Below are 22842 nucleotides of genomic sequence, written 5' to 3'. Positions count from 1 at the left end.
AACATTTTCAGCAGTTCGTTAGAAATTCAACTCTGAAATGTGGGTGGGACTGTTGGCTCACCCCCTTCCCAACATCCATCTGTTTAGATGCTCTCCCGCTAGCTGACAGCCCCTCACAACCCCAACTTAACATTGCCAGTGCAATGGTGAGCAACATTGGAGCTATCCAGCAATATAGTTTTGAGCCAAATACCAGCTCAGACCAGGAAAAACAAAGACGTCCATGGATCTACTAGTTGTCTACGAGTGGATGCGTCGGAATGGAGTGGAGCAGGAAGAGTTTGGCCCGTCCGTCTCTGTTGCTGCATCACTATAAGAGCTGAGAGCTTTTTCCAACGGCTGGTTTTTATCACAATTTGAAAAAAGAAATACTCATAAATACAGTTTTCATCTTAAATTCTTTAATATGAGCTCTCCAACATGACTAGAATGCAACTAGAACATGTTAAAATCATCAAAAACCCAATTTTCATCGGAGGGGGCCTATAAGGAGTACCTAAAGAATACTATTACATATTAAATACATTTTGACATCTGGAATGTTTCCGTGAAAAAGGTGCTCCTCTGAAAGACGGGATCTGAGGTACATCCTCGGCAAATCTGGTGCTTGTACCACAAAAGTCAAGTTTTTTTTTTTCCTGGTTCCACTAAAAGGGTCTGACCAGGGGCGGAGCAACAGGGGGGAAAGGGGGGACTGCCCCCTTGCCCACCAAATTTTGAGTCAATATTAGTATCCTTATTGGCAAAGATGAAGAAATATTTAATTAATAAATAAAACTGTCCGGCTTTCCACTCTGTAGTTTTCATTTGCCACCCTTCCAAAGCACCCCCCCCCCAATATAATATGTTCTAGCTCCACTGGGTCTGACCAAGCATTTAAAGGAAACATTAAATCAATCAAAGCAAACTACCGAACACACAAAAGAAGTGTTAGAACCCCACCTCCTGGGTTGACTTCAGTACCAAAGGGAATTCAGCGAGTTCTGAGGATGGATGGATGGACGGAAGGATGGATGGATGGAAGAATTGATGGATGAATGGATGGATGGATGGATGGATGGATGGATGGATGGAAGAATTGATGGATGGATGGATGGATGGATGAATGGATGGACGGACGGACGGACGGATGGAAGAATTGATGGATGGATGGATTTAGATTCCAAAATAAAGTTTGCATATATATGGAGCAGAGGATCTGAGACTGAATAAAGTTTTCTCTGATATTTCATTTCTCATGTTTAGTGAGTTGCTGACAGAAATGATTTTTAAAATATTGCTATCAAAAATATGACAAAAAAACATGTTACCCACGAGATCCTTGTTCACTCCTGATTAGATAACTCTTTTTTTTAGCTCATCACATCTTTTTTCAGGCTTAACTACTAGAGGTGGTGTTGTCGGAGGAGGATTCGTTTGCCTGATTTGGGATCTTGGCCAGAGTTTAGTTGGAGTCTCCCATGTGGTTGAAGCCCCAGAGACGGCAGCAGACCAGGACGGTGGGTGTATCTGACTGGGGGAGAGCTGGAGCAGCTTTTGCGGGACACGCTGAACCGCCGTCCACGCACAAGGACTCCATTGTCGCCTTTTGCGCAGAGCTCTGTCAGCTAACGGACCTCGGAGCTCCGCGCAAAGTCTGAGGCCAAAAAAAAAGTCTGCTGGGAATCACCGACGCGGCAGATGTGTTGGTGAAGTTCTGTGGTGGAACATTAACAGGAAAGCTTTGCTCTGTGAGCATAAATGATCGAACTTTCACGCGCGCGTCCTCACAACGGAACGCAGGGGGGACGGGCTTGGACCTCAGACAGAAGTTCCGGTGCTGCATCCAGAAAAACAGGACAATATGTCCAAGGTAAGATACCAAACACACAGACAAAACAAGAAAAAAGGAAGGAAGTACAGGTTGCTTTGTGGCTTCTTGGCGCGGACGGTGCCTGCGGCTTTAGGAGACACTTTGAGATGTTTCCAGAGAAGGAGCGCAGGTCAAGAGTCAGTCTGCAGCAGCTGATCGTTGGATGAAGCCCCTCTCTCTGGGACGCAACGCATGGACCGACGGCGCCACGCGCGCATCAAATGTCCCCCTTCAGGACTCACTGGCCACCAAGAGCACATCAGCAGAGTGTCCTTCAGATATGCAACCATATCTGTGCAGAACTTTAATACATTCCATTCTGTTTGATGTGACGTTTTTGGTCCTGCTGACCCAATAGTGACAAAAAGTTAGAGATCAGATTCTGTTTTCAACAGTTATGATAGAAAAACACTGAGCTGAGCAGAAGTGTGGATGTTTAGAAAAACAGCTTTGTATGTTGGACGTCCTGTTTTTTTATTTTTTCTAAAGTTTTTATGTTGTTTGTTGGTGATGAAACTAAGTTTTAGTCAGACACTTCACCTTTTTTAAGACACTCTCATAGACTGGAAAATTATTATGATTATTATTAGGCCTATTAAGTTTATCTTCAGTGTTAATTGTTATCTATCTGCTCTTTTTAAAATAATTCTATTCTATTCTTGTTGTTAATTTTTCTTTCACTGATTCACACAGGTGGTTTGGCAGTTGTCAATTCCCTTGAGGGCCATCCTGACACAACCCTGTATTTTTTATCCGGGCTGGGGACCGGCACAGGGAGACCCAGACTGGGGCCCTCTTGTGGCAACATAGTTAGGCAGTGGTGTGAAAGGTCTTGCCTAAGGACCCACACTGAATGAAGCTCATTGCATGGAGCTCATCACGCTCCCTATAAGAAACCCTGATTTCCCACACACCAGTCCTACATCCAACCACTATTCTATTCTATTCTATTCTATTCTATTCTATTCTATTCTATTCTATTCCTAATCTTGCTTGACATTTTCCATTTTTCCTAAAGATTGCTAAAGGGGAATTATATCAAATGTGAGCCTAAATGATGAAGGAAGATAGATTTTTGAGTCCTTGTGTTTTTCATGCCATTGGTTGTGTGTAAAGTTTTCATGCATGAGCACAGATGCAAATTCAAGTGATAGGCGACGAAACGGAAAATACTGTAAGCTTGCATTACTGGTTCATACTTTGGGATTGACTTAGATTCTGGATTTGTTGAATGATTTAGATGAGACAACAGGGAAGAAGGACATCCTCTTGATTTTTTGCAGCTTTCTTTTCATCTAAGAAGTTGGGAATAAGTGTGGCTGGTTTTTTTTCAGCATAACAAATGGCTTTAATTATCTTAGTTCAACAACTGCAATTTGTGTTTTTAATGCAGCCTAGCAAATAATGTTACGCCGCATATAAGACTTTATTAGCTAGTTCGGCTGCAACACAATTCACAACCGTAACTATTCATCTCTGAGGAACAGAGCAGGAGACAGAAATGAAATAATGACTCATTTGAAACAGCTCCGTTGACATTTCAAATCATTCGGAATAAAAACTGGATTCTTTGGGTTCTAAAGTAAGACAGCCTCTTAAAGGGGGAGGAATGACAGCGGCAATAAATGAGGCGGTGTTCCTCCTCCTGTTTGCAAATCCTCTTATCTAAAGATTCACCATGAGATCAGCGAGCGGGAAGTATTCACCAACTTCACCCCGCCCGGTTTATTGCAGAAAGGTGATTTATTCTATAACTAATGACAGGATCTGGGAAAGTCTTTTGACGCTTGACAAAAGAAGAGTCCTTTACATACATTTGTCACTCTGAATATGTATATATATTTTTTTTAGTAAAAGTTGTTCATTTTTCCCCTTTTCTTAGAAACTTTGTGGAACCAACTACCCACTCAGCATCTGCTTCATAGTGGTGAACGAGTTCTGTGAACGCTTCTCCTACTATGGCATGAAAGGTATCACTACAACTGCAACACGTGGCCAAATGCATGAAGGCAGCAGCAGCTACCCGTGGTTCACTGTCCTCCGTTCAGGGTTTTCCTCTGGAACACAAAGCTGGGTGCCTAATGTTGCCTGACTAGTTAAACTGCTCAGAAGATAAGGAGTCAAATTAAGGAATATCAAGGAAGAGGATAAAGTCAGACTTGTTCCCTTTCTCCCACATGACTCAAATAAAACTCACATGTTTTGACATGTTGGTGATGACTCACATAACATGTAAACAGTCATAGAAAAAAATATCGTTTTTTGACGATGTTTTAGCTATTTGGATGCCTGAAGACAAAAAAAGTCTGGGTTTAAAAATGACAGCATTTTCTTTAAACAAACTTTAGAAAAATGGATATAAAAAGAATGACAGGTTAGGTGTAAGCAGTCATTAGAGAGCAATTCAAGAACACAGATGAGTCCAAACCAGGAATACCATCAAAGTATGAGGAGGGACATAAGGAAATAGACATGGCATAAAGACAAGTGTGAAAAAGAGCTTTCCTTGGCTTGTCTTTCTGCTTTTCATCGGACCTGGAATGTTTCTCCGTAACATCTTGAAGGAGCAAGACCCAACGTCCACCTCTCATGCAGGACAAAAATACACACTAACTGGTCACTTTGTTAGATTCACCCTACTAGCAGTAGGTTGGAACCCCTTTTTGCCGTCAGAACTGCCTTAATCCTTGGTGGAATAGATTCAACGAGGTACTGAAAACATTTCTCAGAGTTTGGTCCGTGTTGACATGACAGCACCATGCAGTTGCTGCAGATTTGTCAGCTGCACATCCATGATGCCGAACTCCTGTTCCACCACCATCCTAAAGGATGAGGTGTTGGGTTGAGATCTGGTGACTGTGGACCCCATTTCAGTCCAGGGAACCGATTGTCATGTTCAAAACTTTCACACGACCGCAAGTTTCTTTGACCTTTTTCGGGCTCTACGTACACGTGTTGAAAGTCAAACCAGGTCGAACTTTGACCAATCAGGGATTCGGATGAAGTAGTGACGTATGGATGGCGTCCTTTTTTAATTTACGGAAGGGCCAACCATTTGGACATTGATCACGGAGGAAAAATGAATAATTGCTGTTTGTGCCCGGCTGGAATTCTATGACACCAAGGCTTTCATATTTTGGAAAGAAAAAGCCTGGAGCTAGAGTCACCAGATTTTCACCGTCTCCACATTTCACACCAAGACTCTTCCAGCGTTAGGTGGTGGATATGTGCTAGTAAACAGCAGAAAAAGAAAAAAAGAAGAAGAAACCCCTCACTAAATGTGTGTGAACACTGTGGATTTAAATGCGTGTTTAATGTCACGGTGGTGGGGCTCGAGAGCCGGTTGGACCCAAATGCAGAGGCACACGGTTCAAGGGCAAGGGGTTTAATAGAAACAAAAAGCACTGAAGAGCAGGATGACAAAACAAAACTAAAACTTACTGTGGCATGGCGAGGGACAAGGAACAAGGCATGAACACCATAACAGGGGTAATGGACCAACACAGGAGGAAGGCAGAGACAAGACTTACATACAGACAGGGCAGACAAGACACAGGTGGACACGATCAGGGCTGATGGGGACCAAAGGAAGTAAAACTCAAGAAAACAGACAAGACAGGAGACTTTCAAAATAAAACAGGAAACAGAAACAAGACAGAACAAGGACCAAAAACAAGACAAGTTCAAATCATGACATTTAAGACATTTCAATTAAGACAAAATATTCTTGTTAAAATAACATTTATCTGATTTTGTTTTTATTCATTCACTCGTAAATATTGAGAGCTGAAACGTTGATCAAAAACACACTTTGGAATCGCTTTAGTTCAAGCAATCAAAATGAAAAAACTAAAAAAGACGAACAAAAGAATTAAATATCTACAAATCAAACTTTGGATGATTAGTCGTAACTTGAATGGAATAATAAACAATTAAAAGTAACATGAGATACATGTCCATATGTATATCCACATAGTCATAGACTCTTTTTTACTCAATACAGACAATGGCACATTTAATCCATTAAAAAGTGCTTAATTATTTGCTTGAAACAATGTCTATTGATTTGCTGATTGAAACAAATTGCCACATAACTTATGACTTCAATAAACGGACCAGCTTGCACCTGGATTCAGTCACTTTTGAGCTTTATGAGAACTGGACCGAGTGGGTGTGACATCACCTGTGGAAAATGTTGTTCCAATGAAACATAGTCAATTCTGTAGCCATACACGGTCCATGCTTTTTACCAGTGTTGGCCGTGATCCTTTATTATGTTATACAAAGTGGGAGATTGCTGACAACGTTGTCCTGTCGTGGTTTGCTCACAGCGCTGCTGACGCTCTATTTTGTCACCTATCTGAAATGGGACAAGGACCTCTCCACAGCTATCTATCATGCTTTCAGCGGCCTCTGCTACTTCACACCAATCCTCGGAGCCATCATCGCTGACTCCTGGCTCGGAAAATTTAGGTACGAATTCCCGCCTTAAACCTTTTGTAGTCTGCGTGGGTTGTGAGGTTTTTTTTTGTTTGTTTTTTTGCATTCTTCTGTGTGTGTCAGAGCTTTAGTCATGCCACGTTTTTCGGCGTTGTGGTCAAACCTCTCTGACCACACGGAGATCCAGAAGGATTGGAAAAGTGCTCTTAATGACAGTCTTCTTTCCTGACAGGACCATCATCTACCTGTCCATTGTCTATGTGATCGGCCATGTGGTCAAGTCAGTGGGAGCCATTCCCACTGTGGGAAACACCGATGTGCACATGTGAGTTCTGCGGAAAGGATCCACTTGTCACGGGAAGCATAGCTCTGCAGACAGAAGACGTAGACATGAACTGATCATATGCAGCAGCATGAATATCTATAAATAACATGATTGTTTTCTTATGTATATATAATGGGATTTTCCTTAAAATGTCAGAACTACTGTATGGTTTTAGCAAAAGAATAATAGAGAGCTAAGAGGAAAAAAGACATTTTTCTAATACGTCCAAAAATAAATGACAATTGTATGCATATTCTTAGTTTCTACTTTCAAAATGTTTGTGAAAATGTCCATCTATGTTGTTTAGAGCTCTGTCAATGGTGGGCTTGATACTCATAGCTATTGGCACTGGAGGAATCAAACCTTGTGTGGCAGCGTTTGGAGGAGATCAGTTCGATGAGGAGCATGTAAGCCTCTTTTTTACTCTCCAGGGTCAGGAATTCTGGTTTGTTCTACGGAACTCTCAATCTGTCATTTACAGGATTAAAAGCATAAAAATATATATTTCCAGTGTGTACTTTTGTAAAAAAAAAAAAAAAGCTAATGTCAAATGTAATAGGTCTCCATTAAATTCTTATACTGTCAGTTTTTTTCTATTTTATGAGATTTTTAAGTAGCTGCAACTTTTGAATAGGCCTAACAACTCTAACACACCCATGACATGTGATCAAAAGAGCAGCTCAGTTATGCACTAGCAGATGAAAAATGATCTTTCCAATACATTTTTGAGGTTTTACTGTATTATAACAAGATTGTTTAAAGTTTTCAGAGAATATTGGACAATAAATCCGATACATTTGTAACTAAAGAGTAACCAATGATCATTCTTTTTGCTCTCTTCAGGTTAGTGAGCGGCAGAAGTTCTTCTCCATCTTCTACATGTCCATCAATGCTGGGAGCCTTTTGTCCACTTTGATCACACCTGTGCTCAGAGGTGAGTTCGTGCAGCACAAGTTGACGCCGTGCTGAGAGTGGAGTTACATGCAGTAACTGCGTGTGTCCAGGCGACGTGCAGTGTTTCGGTGGGGACTGCTACGCCTTGGCCTTCGGTGTTCCTGCAGCTTTGATGATCGTGGCTTTGGGTGAGTTTTTCCCCCCGTTAGATGTTTTTTATCTGGTGTTTTTTTTATATTTTAATCTATTTTCAAAGCCTCCTCAGTGGTCTTTTAGTCATGATTAGCCAAAAATGTGGCCTGCTGTTGAAGGTCCTACGTCGCAACTACAAGCATTTTTCAAATGGCATTTTTTCGTCTGCCCTTGATTCTCAAAAATTTAAACAAAAAAAATATTCAGAAATGCCGTTTTAAGCTTAAATTTTCTTATTATATGTCCTCCATCATAAGAAAAAGGCTAGAACATGTTGAAAACAGCAAAAACACGATTAGTGGGTCTTTAACAGCCCAAGGGACGTGGGGCGATAACATCTGATGATGATGAGTTAGCCACTGACTATCTAAGAAAGTTAGGAAACCTAATTGATATTTTAAAAAGACATTAACCAATTACCGTATATAAGATGCTTTATTACAGACTCAAGGTCCATTTGCCACAAATAAAAGACTTAAGGAGGAAAAAAAACATTCATAAAAGTTTAAAAACAATGACATAAAAACAATAAAATAACCAAGTATCATAAACTCTAAAAAGTAGCTTATATTGGTGAGAGTTAAGATGATTTTGTTAATTGAAATGTTAAGACAATAAGTAAAACCATAGATAAAATATCATAAAACGTAATATGTATTGGAAAAGGAATGTTTAAATTAAATTCAACCTAAGTTTCTGTGTTGTGAATGTTCTGCATGCTGAGTCTGATTTTTACTGCTGGCTTTTCCCCCTGACACATAAATCCTGACAGGATACTTTTTTTTTTGCCTCTGAGGCCCTGCTCCCCCCCCCTCTGTCATTGTGAGGCTCCTGTCTGAATGGCTGCTAACTGTCAAAACAAACTGGGGGGGGGGGGTCACACAGGGAGGTGGGTGGGGGTGAAACGGGTTCAGATTTCAGTGGTTGAGTTGTAAAGCCTGTTTATAGATGGTCAAAATGCATTTTTCTGACGGCGATTAACGCTTCGAGTCCGAATCTGTTCACAGTCGTGTTCATCGCCGGCAGCAGTTTGTACAAGAGGAATCCGCCTCAGGGAAACATCCTGTTGCAAGTCTGCAAATGCATTGGTGTGAGTAATCTCTCACTTTCTCCCCATATATGAGTTACAAAAAAAAAAACACAAAAAAAAAAACAGGACGTTTGTTTTGTCCCTCTTTTTATGTAGTTTGCAATAAAAAACCGATGGCGAAATTCAAAGCACGAGTCGAAGAGGAAGCACTGGTTGGACTGGGCTGAGGAGAAGTACTCGGTATCAGCAACACTGAACGTGTTCATGCCAAAATGAATTACACCTTGATTTCAGTCCCTTCAGTTTTGTTTGTTTCTGTCCTAACAGAAGCGTCTGATCCAGGAGGTTAAGATGGTTCTGCGGGTTCTGGTTCTCTACATTCCTTTACCTATGTTCTGGGCTCTGTTTGATCAACAGGTATGGGTATATAAGCCAAAAAAAACAACCTTTTCTCAGTGTGTCTCAGTGCATTATTCATGATTCTGGTGCATACCAGTCAAGGATCATCGTCTTAAGCTGAGTTCACACTGCCCTCGGCAAACCGCGTTCAAGCCAACATAAATCAACTTAATCCTGGGTTTATGCGTGTTTCTAAACTCTAGCATTTAAGCGCGTTGCAAATCCGCAAATTTCTCAGATGAAAACTGTACTTTTGTTTGCTTATTTAAGATAAAAACATATATTTTTCACTAAAGTAGCAACACGCTCAATTTTATTGAAGGCCAGAATAAAGACAATCCTAAAATAAATCTTTATTTTATAAGATAAGATATGCCTTTATTGTCTCTGCCCACCGGACAATGAAATTGAAGTAGTCACCATCACAGTGCAATAAAAACAAATCTAACTAAGTATAATAATAAAAAATATAATGTAAATATGTACAATACGTACAGAGTCTTTTTTTATATTTTTATTGATTTATTATTATTTTAAGGAAGATTTTATTATTATTTTATGATATTTTATAGAATACTGTGTGAAATTTTAACAATTTTTTGAACTTGTCTACTAATATACAAGGTGCAACAAACCCCCTTTGATTTATCAGAAGTTAAAGGAAGATAAACAGTATTTTTTGTTGTGCGTTAAAAAAAAATCAGAGCTATACAACAAAGGCCGACTTCCGAGCTGTAAAAGCTGCAGCACAAGTCAGGTCCTGCTAATGACCTCTGGGTTTGACTCCCATAACATAGGTGAGTGCTGTAGAAGAACCATAAATGCCAAACATAGCAAGCCTGCAACTATAAAGAGGGAAGAGTCAATAAGGGCAGTTTACTTCTACTAAAACCCAAACACAAATATTTGAGAGAAAAGCTGCGGCCACAGGACTTTGAGAAGCTGTTGTTCTGGATGAAAGGGAGAAACAAGGATGCTGACCTAATTTTTGAAAACCTAATTACCTTTTTACAAATCCTACTGAAAAATACCCAAAATGACTCCAAAAGACATTTTATCATGAAATATTAGTAATGAAAAAGTACGATACGTATGTGAAGCGTTGCAGTCTACAGTGCAAGTTTTCTTTACTAATCATGCAGTTAGTGAAACAAACAAAATGCATTTTTGAGCTACACATGAACGGAGCGCGCTGAAGCTTTTGGACCTGTTAACACCCCAGTATGGGGTTGTAGGAGGACAGAAAACCGGGTTTAAACCCATTTAAAAAACTCTCACAAGGAATAAAAGTAATCCGGGATTTAGTTAAAGAAAGTACAATGTTTTCTGCTCTATAAGGTGGACTTTAAAGCATTTATTTATTTCAGTGGGCCTTATAATCCAAAGTGCCTTACTATATATATGGATTCATTCTGGTTGCTGCACGGTGGGGCAGTGGTTAGCACTCTTGCCTCACAGCAAGAAGCCCCTGGTTCAAGTCCCAGCTGGGGGACCTGAACCAAAACACCAATGGGGGGCCTTTCTGTGTGGAGTTTGCATGTTCTCCCCGTGCATGTGTGGGTTTTCTCCGGGGACTCCGGCTTCCTCCCACCATCCAAAAACATGCTTCGTAGGATAGTTGGTCACTCCAAATTGTCCATAGGTGTGAATGTGAGTATGCATGGGTGTGTGATATGTGTTACCCTGCGACAGACTGGCGACCTGTCCAGGGAGTTCCCTCCCTTCACCCACAAGTGGCCGGGATAGGCTCCAGCAGCCCCGTGATCCCGAAAGGGACAAACGGAAGAAGATGAATGAAAGAAGATGAATGAAGTTGCAAACTAAGTTGGATGTTTTTGCAAGGCTGGGAGTCACAGGTAGTGTCAATACGCTAAAGCATCTAACTAATAAATGAAGAAGAAATGTCAGCTTTGTTGCTGCCAACTGGCAGGGCGTTGCAATTTACAACAGGTATTCAGAATTGAAATGCTGCTCTGGAGATCCTCGCCCAATCAGGTGATCTAAACAAATAGATCACAAATCTGCAAACAAAGATGGCATTAAAAAAAAAGAAAGAAAGAAAACTCCCATTCCAACAAAATAAATATGCCAATATTTATATATAAATTTATATATAAATATATTTATATATAAAACCATATTCTATATTATTTAAATATAAGCTTTTTTTATAAATATTTTTTATTTTGGTTGCTTGTATTACAGAGACGAACCTGTGTACAAGCTCATTATAATGAGCAACAGGTAAAAACGTTGTGAAGTAGCAGGTAGGAGTCTATAAATGTTGTAACTCCTGCTTTGCTGTCCATCCTGCACCCAAAAACAGATAAAAACTGACATTAAGAATAAAATCTTTGAAATATTTTTTATGAACTTCCCCAAATCCCCTTAATGGGCATACATGTAGATTAAAGCAGCTGTGCAAATTGTTTTACTCAAGAAAACAAAGTTTATTTTTCTCATTCCAAGTACAGTAGCTCTGTACACGAGGCTCCTCCTGGCACTGCAAGGTCAAAGGCTTTTTGCACATTTACTTCCTAGAAAACCCTGCAACCCTCTGGGATCCAGATTCAACATTCTTGAGAAAAAACAAATGATTCACAAACCAAACCTTGAAATTCCTGTCCCTAAGCTCATACTTTAGCCACTTATTTCTTCTTATCTGATAATAATACTGTGGAAAATTTGGTTTGGTAGTCCTCCTGCTAAGGTCATAGGAACGTATGACCACATCACGATAACAATGAGTCGTTTTTTTTAATTGCAGGGCTCTCGCTGGACTCTTCAAGCCACACGGATGAACATGGCTTTTGTAAGAAATTCCTCATTTTAAAGCAACAGTCAGTAAAATGTCATGTTTGCATTTTGAAATGTAATCTGATTGTTTCAACAAATTGATTTATGCTTTGTTAGGGTGTATCCTGTAATGTAGCATTTTGTTGGAGTAAATCAATTTTCATTTCTTTGATAATGATTGTTCATTTTTTAGGAAAAAGCTGACGTCAGGTTTTCTGTTTTGTTACAGGGAAATTCCTTCAACATTAAGCCCGACCAAATGCAGGTATTTCTAGCTTGTTTTGGAGGATCATTTTTCTCCCCTTCGTATTTTTTTAAAGCCGCCTAAATGTTCCTTTGGAATAGACATCGTCATCAACAGCAATAACAGTAAAAGTTCTAATATTTGATCAAAATTAGAATAGAATACATGTTTATTGTTGTTGATTTAGGTGTGAAACAATGAAATAAAGGTTCCATGAGGTGCAGCTCTTAGCCTTAGTGAGAAGGTTCAAATCCCGGCTAGGACGTTTCTGTGTGGAGGTTGCATGTTCTCCCCATGTGTGCTTGGGTTTCCTCCGGGCACCATGGCTCCTGCAGCCCAAAAATGTGTCATAGGGACTAAATTATCCCCTAAGTGTGAATGTGCCCGTGTGTAGTTGTGCGTCTCCGTGTGATGCACAGACGGACCATCGAGGCTGTCAACCCGCCTTCGCTCAAGAGCGGCTGGGATTGGCTCCAGCATCTCTGTGACCTCGAAAGGAATGAAGTGGATTTGAAAAGTGGTTAGATGGAAAGATGAAACACAAACACTTTCCAAAGCAGTGTTGTCATCACACAAACAGCTCGATAAGCAAAGTTAAAACAACGAGGCATAGTCACAAAAAAACACAATTCCATCCATTGAGATAGTGACATTGTTGGGACAGGATTTACCTTTTTTCACTCAATAAAGTATGGGTGGGATGGTGACGGTTCTAAAGACAAACCAAGACTTCTCAGATATATGCTTGAAGGAAGAAAGGATTTGGTACCTTTTGCTCAGGTAGAACCAGACAGAACATGTACTCATGCAAATCTCCAAATCTGCTCTGATTTCACAAATGTCTGCCCTCAGCATTTATTGAAATTTGGGCGGTCCCTGGTTACATAATGCATTGCAATTCTAATGGAAGAAAGAACACATAACCACAATGCAAGTAAGAAAGAATGCATGCTCAGCATGTATTTTTGGAAAAAAACAAACGCTCCTGTGAGATGTCAATGTTTTTAATTTGGGGCACGCTTCCTGTTTTTAAAAAGTCGCTCAATTTAAACTACTGCTAAGTTGTTTTACCAAAAGCAGAAGTGTTACTTCTGCTTTTGGTAAAACACGTTTTTAAGCAGAAAAAAACAGATTGCATAGGCACACAAAGTTCAGAAAGGGAGAGAAAAAGCAAAGCAAATACATAATAACAACAAATGTAATAAAACAGTTTCAACAGATGGATTTAACAGCTTGTGGGCAGAAGCTGTTTTCACGAGTCCACGATGGAGGAAGGTATCCATCAATAGCAACATTAAACAGGTTTCACTAAAAAGCTGACCTCTCAGTTCCCTCTGAGGATGCACACATACAAAAACAAATGTCTTTACATGCTTTGTGCAACAATACGATAGAAAGAAAGGAACGATAAAAGTAATTAGTGTCCCAAGATGCTGCCTGTCTCTGTGCCGTTTTAAGCTAATAAAACCTTAATTTTATCTTTACCAGTAAACACTTGGAAGACAGATATTGAAAAATGTTGATGATTGACCAGTCTGTAAAACTGTTACTTTAAAGCTGGCTGGCTATAAACTAGAGTGGCATGTTGTGACGTAGTTTTGGGTTTAAGTACATCTTTTTTTTTGTCGTCCTATATCTTTTGTGAGTCACTGTCAAAGTACTTAAGCTAGAAAGCATAACACAGAGAGAATATCATCTAAACCAAAGCATCAAAATATGGAGTTTTCCATGTTTTTTCACCGTCATAACATGTTAGACAAAACAGAGGACTCATTTGACTGGGTTAAGTGATTCCGTCATTCTCATGTGAACACTTTTATGACTGCTTATCGCTGCAATTTCTCCATCTTTTTCTTTTTACAATCAGTGTTTTAAATATGAAACATTTTCCTCTAACTTTTATGATTTTATTTTCATTTTTATGGAGCCATTTTAAGGACGATTTGTTCCTCTCTGCTGTCTAGATGCTGAATGCTCTGCTGATTCTTCTCTTTGTGCCCATCTTTGACCTCGTCATTTATCCACTTGTTAGGCTGTGCAGAGTCAAAACCACGTGAGTACACGTCTGTTGTTTTGAACACATACAAATGTAGCTCTGTGGTTAACTGGTTAACTGGAAAAATGTGCAACGTAATGCAAGTCTTTGAAAAGCACCAGATGTTTTAGAGATGCATAACAATCCCACAACACAAACCTTTTGCAATCTATTTATAACTCTGATTGGATTTTTTCAATTTGGAATCAGAATTAATTTATTTTAAGCAATAAAAAAAGAAGAAGAAGACAAACAAAGAATATATATTCTGCATTTACGCAGATTATTTAGTAAATCCATAGATATTAATAATAAAAAAGATGAAGTGCTCACTGATTAGCATAACAAGGCAGGAATTCTCATTAAATATCACATACCAAGTATCAAAATGGAGTGTTTATTAATTGCTCTCAGAAGAACATATGTAAAAAGAATTTATAATTCTTGTCTGGCCATTTTTAAGTTTAAGTTTAAAAATAGAAAACAGAAATCATTGGGGAAAAATGTTTGTGCAAGTATTCAAAATTACTTTACGATGAAAAATCACGTTTTTGAGTTCTTTAAGTGTATTATAAGAAAAAACTATTCTAAAGTGATACTTTGATCCATTCATGCATTTCTGAGTATTCCTCTAAAAACCTCTGAGCACCAACCCCTCCCAATTCACAAAAATAAGTGGGTCCTCAAATTGTGATGTCACAAAAGTGAGAACAGCCCCTTCCAGGAAGAGCCCCGCCCCCAGGCTAACACACACACACACACACATTTTCTCTGTGGAGTTAGCAGTGCTCGGCTAAAACTCTTTCCTTTTATATGCACAATATGCACATTAATCTTAGCAAAAGTTGTTCGTTTTTGTTTGATCATTTGATGCAAAACGATTTGTCTGCTCACAGTCAAATCTTTTTTCACGTTTACATCTGTGAACTGAATTTGCTATTTCACTGAGGGCAGGCCTTTCCTAAAATGAAGAAGAAGGATTCAAATGTTCTTCAGAGACCTGATCAAGATTAGAGACTCCTACGAGATTACAGAGGGAGTTGTCTTCTGTTATCTATCTCGATTTAATGAGGTAGTGACATTTGCTCTCCTTTGTGGATTTAAAATCCTCATAAAATCCCAACAGGTGCAGATAAAGTTTTCCTAAATGTTCTTACAATAAAATTCTTGTTTGTTTTGCACTAGAGTGAATAGTTACTATAGGGGTGCCCACTCTTTTTTTGCATGCGAGCTACTATTGGGGTGACAAGCTCCAAAAGATCTACATATATGGTGGGGCGATAAGTATTTAGTCAGCCACCAATTGTGCAAATTTTCCCATTTAAAAAGATGAGAGAGGCCTGTAATTTTAATCACAGGTAAATCTAGACTATGAGAGACAAAATGACAAAAGAAATCCAGAAAATCACATTTTCTGATTTTTAAAGAATTTCTTGCACAATTGGTGGCTGACTACTGTTTTCCCCCACTGTGTGTGTGTGTATATATATATGTGTATATATATATATATATATATATATATATATATATATACACATATGTATATATATCTATGAATTCATATATATACACATATGTATATATATCTACCAGGACCCGAGCTTTTGTGAGAAACCATCCGCGGAAGGGTGAGAGGGGCGTTTTACATATGTATATATATAAAGAACTGTGAAGCAAGGTGGTGGAAGTATGGTGGTATGGGGATGTAGAGTTAATAACATAAAATGTATATATAGGGCAACGTGGGGAAACATCATTTTGTATCATAACAAACATAGCCATGTGCCAACTTCATTGAGGTTATTAAAATATTAAATATTTTCACTAATCAGTAACTTTAGGCTGTTTGTTGTTTTGCATCTATACTGTGGGGTCTTCACAATTAACACTTGTTTTTATTATGAATTCAAGACAAATACACATCTTACTGAGATAAATCAGTGTAAAACTTTATAAGAAAGTGCATGATCTTTAAGAACTCCTGGCTGCTTTTCTAGTGTCAGTCATCCCATCATCACTTTCTGTGTTGCAGGCCTCTGAGGAAAATGGCCACCGGGATGATTTTTGCAGCGCTCGCTTTTGTGGCAGCCACCCTGGTGGAGATAAACGTTGTGGTATGCATGACGACAAACTTTATTGTCTAAAAAAATAAAATTATAATAATAAAATTCAACCATATAGTGGTTCTGCTGGAATCAAAAGCATATTTAACAACTGGATGAATAGTTGAATGGATTGATGGATGGAATCATTCCCTTTAAAAAACTGATACTATTTCCTTTCTGTCTCTCTGTCTTCAGAAAACAGTGGTGGATCCCGCACCTGAAGGAAAATGTCTCCTGCAGGTCATCAACCTGGCACAAGGAGACATCAGTGTGAAAATCCCTAATAATGACTTATTTCCAGATGCAATTGCTTATCTTCAGGTAATAATAAGATTTAAAAAAAACTCTACCACTCACCATCAAAACGTGACTTAATGCTTAAAAAGTAAAAGTATTAAGTAAAGTAGGCCCTGAAACCAGGAAGCAGAAAGGCTGCATGGTCAAAGCATCTGTCTCTCGAGTCAACAAATCAGCCAATGATGTCCATCAAAGTAGTTTAGATGTTGTGAACCCTTATGTTTCTCTTCAGATAAAGACTCTGGATGATAAAAGAACCAAACAAAAATGTTGCTCTGAAACACGCCTCAATCACCATTGCCATATAAGATAACTTATCAGTTCTTGTGATAGAGTTAGATCTAAAAATAATCTTTATTGAAATCAGGTTATCTGTGTTTATTAGTTCAAATCAGGTAAAAATCAGTTAAACATACCAGACAGATATCTCTGAGAGGACTGGGTATAACTGCTTTGAGGAAACTCAGTCTGTGTGACCCTTGTGCTATCCTAGGCACTTTAACATTGGGAGTGGGGTCATCTAGACCCCACAAGACAGTGCGCTGAACCTTTTTTCTTCAATGATTTGTGATCTTCACTGGTGTACATGAAATCCTCTCCACCTTTATCCACCTTTGTCATGGTAGGGATAACACGTCAATGAAAGGGTGGGGTCATTTTGACCCCATAAGATAGCACAAGGGCTATAATATTGTTTTGATTCAGTGAGGATGATGGGCTCTGAGTCAGGTTGTAACTATGATGATAACTTGTTCTACTTTAAGATGAATTTATTAAAAAAGCAATGAAAATAAAACGACTGAAAGTACAGTAACAAAAAAAACAGTGAGATAAGAAAATGTCAGATTGAAATAATTGTAGTGGATTAAATGTTGAATGAGTCAGTCAGAGATCAAGATCGATGTAATCGATATATTTCATTGTGAAAAGATTTTATAATGGTTTAGCTCGATTTGATTAAGAACTTGCCCCAGATTGATTTGGCTGGATTGTAGGAAAATAAATGGATTCATCGTTACACCCCCCAGTACAGTATATAGTGATGCTAGCCGAGGCATGCAACACATCTAATGCCTGCGCTCCAAAGGAAGATGAACACAAGTCCATATAGATCATGAGAAGCTCAAAGCAGATTCTGCAGAGCTCTGTCCTTCTCATTTAGTTAGGGGTTAGCTGGGGCTGGACTTTGGAAAGACATCTCATGTGTTACCTCCCAACCCTGGTCCTCGGGGAACACAGTCCTGCATGTTTTCAGAGTTGCCCTGCTTATGCACACCTGATTCCGCTCATCATCAGGCTCTGCAGAAGCCTGACAATACAAAGGCAGGTGTGTTTGAGCAGGGTTGGATTGAAAAACTGCAGGAAAGTCTTTCCCCGAGGACCAGAGTTGGGAAACACTGGTCTATGTCCACCGTGAGACTTTAGGGTTGTCAACATTACATCTGGATTCACATGAAATATCACATTATTCTATGAATAAATTCTCACTGTAAAATTTGACATTTACAGGAAAATAACACAAATACTTTTCTTATCCAGTAGTACAACAATCATGGTTTTGATCACAGAAACAAATCCATCTGTAATTCTTGTTTGGCCCTTGAGGCTATGAAGATCAAGTAGCCACAGATTGTTACCACAGAATTACAGCAGCTTATAATGTAATTTAGCCAATTACATTCTTGTACAATATTGTAAACACAGTTCTTACAAATTTGAAGGGTCGCAGCATATTATTGATTTTATGACAGGAGCCAGAGGGCCAGTGGGAATATGAACACGGGCCACACTGGCCGGACTTTGCACATGCCTGATCTAGACATTGACTCTGTCTCTTTGTGTTAGGACCCTCCTAAATATGAGATGCTTGAACTGGAAGCCGCCAGGATGGAGCTAAATATAGAAGTTAGCTTCTCTGGATCAAAAGTGGTCTGCCAAGAAAAGTTTGAAGATCAAAAGGCCCACAGTCTCATTATATACAAAGTGGACACCAACCTTCGATGCTTGTTGGTAAGTGGTCCTCAAATAAAATCAACAGAACCGAAGTCCCAATTAACTTGAATAAATGACTTTTTTCTGATTTTGTGACTTTTGGAGAATTAAAAAAAAGTAACATTGAAAGTGATTTTGAGAAACTAAGAGAGTAAAAATGAGTTAGGATTAAAACAATTGTTTCGGTAATGTTTTTTCCTTCAGGTGGAGGACAACGTCGAGAAAAATACAGACGGGAAGCCATATGTGCGGTAAAATGTGTTTCCTCTTACAGTAACACAAAAAACGTCTCGTACATTCATTTCTCTGTTACTGACCTACTCTAGCCTGAACACCTGAGGGTTGCTCATGAGTTCTGTTCAAACAGGTTCTTCAGCACTCTGCAGGAGCCCATGAACATCACTGTTGGGCAGGTGAACTTCTACGCCCCCCCTGATTACAGCATGTCTTCCAATGACACTGTGGATCGAAACGAGTGAGTCCAGCCGTGAAAAGGAGAAGTTTTACTTGTGGGGAGAAGAAAGCCTCTGAGGAGGACGTGACACTTTTCTGCAATCGGCCATAGCTTCTCAGTGATGTGAAGAGGATGTGCTGCCGCTCATCAGTCTACATTTTCTGTCCAGATACCCAGCAGTCCACTGTGACCTGCAGTCGGAAGACTGTCCTGGTCTCAACCTCGGCCTGCTGGACTTTGGAGCCTCTTACACCTTCATACTCATGAAGGTTTGACGCTTCTTATGCCACCTAATGTCCCTGATATTTGGAGTTAATTCAGTCTCAATAATCAGAAATGGACACAACCTGTTTCACAAATACACACGCGCTGATTCACAACTGCAAATTTATGCAAACGTGCGATATAAATTTGGAAATGCACATGTTGTGTTTCACAAACACACACGTTGCGTTTCACACATGCACACTAAATGTTTAATGTCACACCTTCACTTTCACCATCAGTTTGGAAGCGTACAGAAAGTCTAAGAGGCCACTCGATTGGCTGAAAGCGAACACGCCTGATTTGCTGATGAGTTTGATTGAAAGATTCATTAGCCAATGGTGACATTAGTTGACTTGCAGGGACAGAAGAGTCTCAAAAGTCACCGCAGGGATTTCTCTCACAGATGTGGGGAGATTCACAAACGAGATGGAATTTGTAAATGCATATTCAGCAATTCGCTTGATCATTGAGTTCATGTTACAAGTGTACCTAAAAATTATGTTCGTGAAGCATCTATTGTGCATTTCTGAAGCATTTATTGTTTTTTTGTGAAACACAGCGTGCACATCTGTGACAAACTTATTGTGCATGTGTGAAAACACAACATGTGTGTTTGTGAAACACATAGTGTGCATTGGTGAAACACATGTGCATTTCCAAATTTATATTGCATGTTTGCATAACTTTACAGCTGTGAATCAGAGCGTGTGTGTTTGTGAAACAGGTTGTGTGCATTTCTGATTATTGAGGCTGAAGTAACTCCATACTGATAACACACTTGACCAGTTTCTGAATGCAGTGGACTTGTCTTTATGTGCTTTGACAGGAATCAGGTCAAATTGTGGCTCACAGGATGGAGGATGTGAAAGCCAACAGCGTGCACATTGCCTGGCAGATCCCCCAATATGTCCTTTTAACGGCTGGAGAGGTCATGTTCTCCATCACAGGCCTGGAGTTTTCCTACTCACAGGTTTGCCTGGATTTAAATTTAGGAAGAAAAAGCTTCACTTTTTCTTTTTTTTAGGAGAAGAACACCTTTATTTACCTTAAATTGACTTGTTTTCACACATTATTCTAGACCAGGGGTGTGCAATCTGAGGCTATGAAGCCACATGCAGCTCTTTTTTCACTCTATTGTGGCTTTTTGGGTTCAGAAATAATGCTAATGCTTTGAATGAATAATGAATTTTGAACTTTTGTCATTTATGTTTAGATTTTTAAACTGATGTGATCTTATATTAGTAAAATTACTTGTTTTTTTGTACAACTGATGACATTACGCTAAATTTAAGATGTCTTGTGTGCTTTTCCACTCCTCATAAGTTTAAACATGTCAGATAACTCACTAAAATGATAGTAAAAGATTTGAATTAAAGCAAATATTATCTTCTGCTGCACAACAGCGTCTAGTTGCTGTTCAGAGGCAAAGTTCTTAAAGTATATGAATGAATTCACACGCATGTTTTTAAATGGATTCTAGATCAATGTTGTCATTTTTATATTCAATAATTAAAGGAGAAAAAGCATGAGGGTACATCAAAGTCCTAATGATAGAAATGCCATGTTTGACTTACCTTCATTTTCAATTCAAGTTAATCTGCCTCAGCAGGAGGATCTTATTTGAGACGGGGTGTATTTTATTATGAAAGGAACATATATGTACTGCAGTCTAAAGTAAAACAATAACGAGAAACAAATATATCTAAATAAGATAAACAGTGGGGGACTTTGAGGAAGTTTTAACCCCTTGCAAGATGTGCAAAAATCTTCAGAAATTCCTTTTATGCAGCATTCAAACGATCGGGTCTGATGTCACATTCCTGAAGCAGGATTTGTTTGGTTTTTTCTTTCAGGCTCCATCCAACATGAAGTCAGTCCTGCAGGCCGGCTGGCTGCTCACCGTTGCATTTGGGAATGTGATCGTGCTGATTGTGGCAGAGGGGGCGGGGCTGGAACAGGTACAAACAGGTCGCTTAGAAATGAGTCAAAAAATTCTTACATTGGCAAATTTTCTGTAACCCTTGTGCTATCCTAGGCACTTTAACATTGGGAGTTGGGTCATCTAGACCCACTAGACAGTGCTCTAGACCTTTTTTCTTCAATGATTTGTGATCTTCACTGGTGTCCATGGATTACATGAAATCTTTCCACCTTTATCATGGTAGGGAGAACACATCAATGTAAGGGTGGGGTCATCTAAGATAGCACAAGGGTTAAAATCTGCCAATGGGCTAAGAAAAAAGGGTCTCACCAAGAATTCTTATTTAAAAAAAGGCTTTTAGTCTCTAAGACATGTTTCTCCAACTATTTTGCTTTAAAAAAAAACTTTCTGGATAAGACAATTTTTCTTGCCAGTCGGTGAGACATTTTGTCTTGAATCAAGGCTCTTTTACTTTCTAAAGATTGGGTTTGACGGACACCATGATGTCCCTATAAGTTCTTTTGCCGTCCTGCATGCAGCAGCAGCAGCAGCAGCTCCATAAGCAAGAACCTTTTCTGTCTCCTCAGTGGAAAGAGTTCGTACTGTTTGCCGCCCTCCTGCTGGGCGTCTGCATCATTTTCTCAGTCATGTCCATTTTCTACAAGTACGTTGAGCCAGAAAACATGGACAAGATTAACCTGGAGGACACGAAGGAAGAAGATGAGGGTGACGGGAAGAAGAGCAGCATGATGCTAGACAAAACTGGGAAGAGCACCAAATTGTAAAATTTTCTTACCTTTTTTAAAGCACCTTTGTTTTAATTTGACTCGTGTCGTGGTGTTATTTTTTTTTAAAAACCTAATGTGACACGGCTGCTTGACAATTCCTGTAGTTCAGTAAATAAATTCTGAAGGACAGCACAAGAGAAGTTTAAAAGATCTTTTTTAGATTGATCAGTACAGCCATTCCTATGTGTTATGTTGTATATTGGTTTGTTTTTAGGTAAAATTGTAATCATAGGCTATTCTTTGACAAACAGCATCTGACTGATGATTTTACAACATGTATCGCATATTTTTCATGAAGCTTTGATGTAACATAACGTTTGAGGACAGATTTGCAAGAAAATCTAAAATTCAGTTTCCTTTGAGAAATAATTTCTTCGGGGCTTAACTGATATTAGCAACTGTTTGATTTAGGCAATTCCAGAATAACAAAACCTCCCCGTTCATTAGGAGGAGTTTGAATTTTACTTACAAACACAAAAAAACATTTATTCAGCTGGTTGTGTCAGAGAATTCTTGTTCAAGCAGACTCCATCTGATGGTGGACGGGGACGTTTTTGCTGTTGGGCAGAAATGCGATGAAGAATGGTGTGCTTTGAATCAGAAAAAGCTTGTAAAGATTTCAAAACGAGACATATAAACAAACCTTGTATATGTATGTAAATAAATGTGACTGGAATGTCATTTAGTCCTCTTTTTTGTTTTTTAAATGCCATCTAGAACCTTCAAACTTGAAAAACTCAGCACAAACTGACAGAACTTCCCCTGATTTTTGTGCCTGGGTTGCAAAACAAAGTAGAATGAATCACATTAA

General features: G+C 39.1%; 1 protein-coding gene across 1 annotated transcript; it reads left to right on the top strand.

Moving 5' to 3' along the window:
- Window positions 1-1512: 1512 nt before the first annotated feature.
- LOC101160202 (solute carrier family 15 member 2) lies at window positions 1513-22712 on the top strand. The gene is made up of 22 exons (XM_023950459.1): window positions 1513-1852; window positions 3735-3822; window positions 6184-6325; window positions 6525-6617; window positions 6925-7024; window positions 7461-7551; window positions 7622-7699; window positions 8711-8793; window positions 8890-8973; window positions 9061-9150; window positions 11900-11944; window positions 12158-12193; window positions 14137-14225; window positions 16240-16321; window positions 16508-16633; window positions 18455-18619; window positions 18806-18852; window positions 18969-19076; window positions 19225-19324; window positions 20149-20292; window positions 21176-21280; window positions 21831-22712. Exons 1-22 carry the CDS (start codon window positions 1844-1846, stop codon window positions 22026-22028), a joined length of 2103 nt encoding a protein of 700 aa, XP_023806227.1. The 5' UTR covers window positions 1513-1843; the 3' UTR covers window positions 22029-22712.
- The last annotated feature ends 130 nt before the right edge of the window (window positions 22713-22842 follow it).

The sequence above is a fragment of the Oryzias latipes genome, chromosome 21 (genome assembly GCF_002234675.1).
Source record: "Oryzias latipes chromosome 21, ASM223467v1".
NCBI lineage: Eukaryota > Metazoa > Chordata > Actinopteri > Beloniformes > Adrianichthyidae > Oryzias > Oryzias latipes.
Note: the sequence above shows the minus strand (reverse complement) of the source record. Positions and strands in the feature narration are given on the sequence as shown.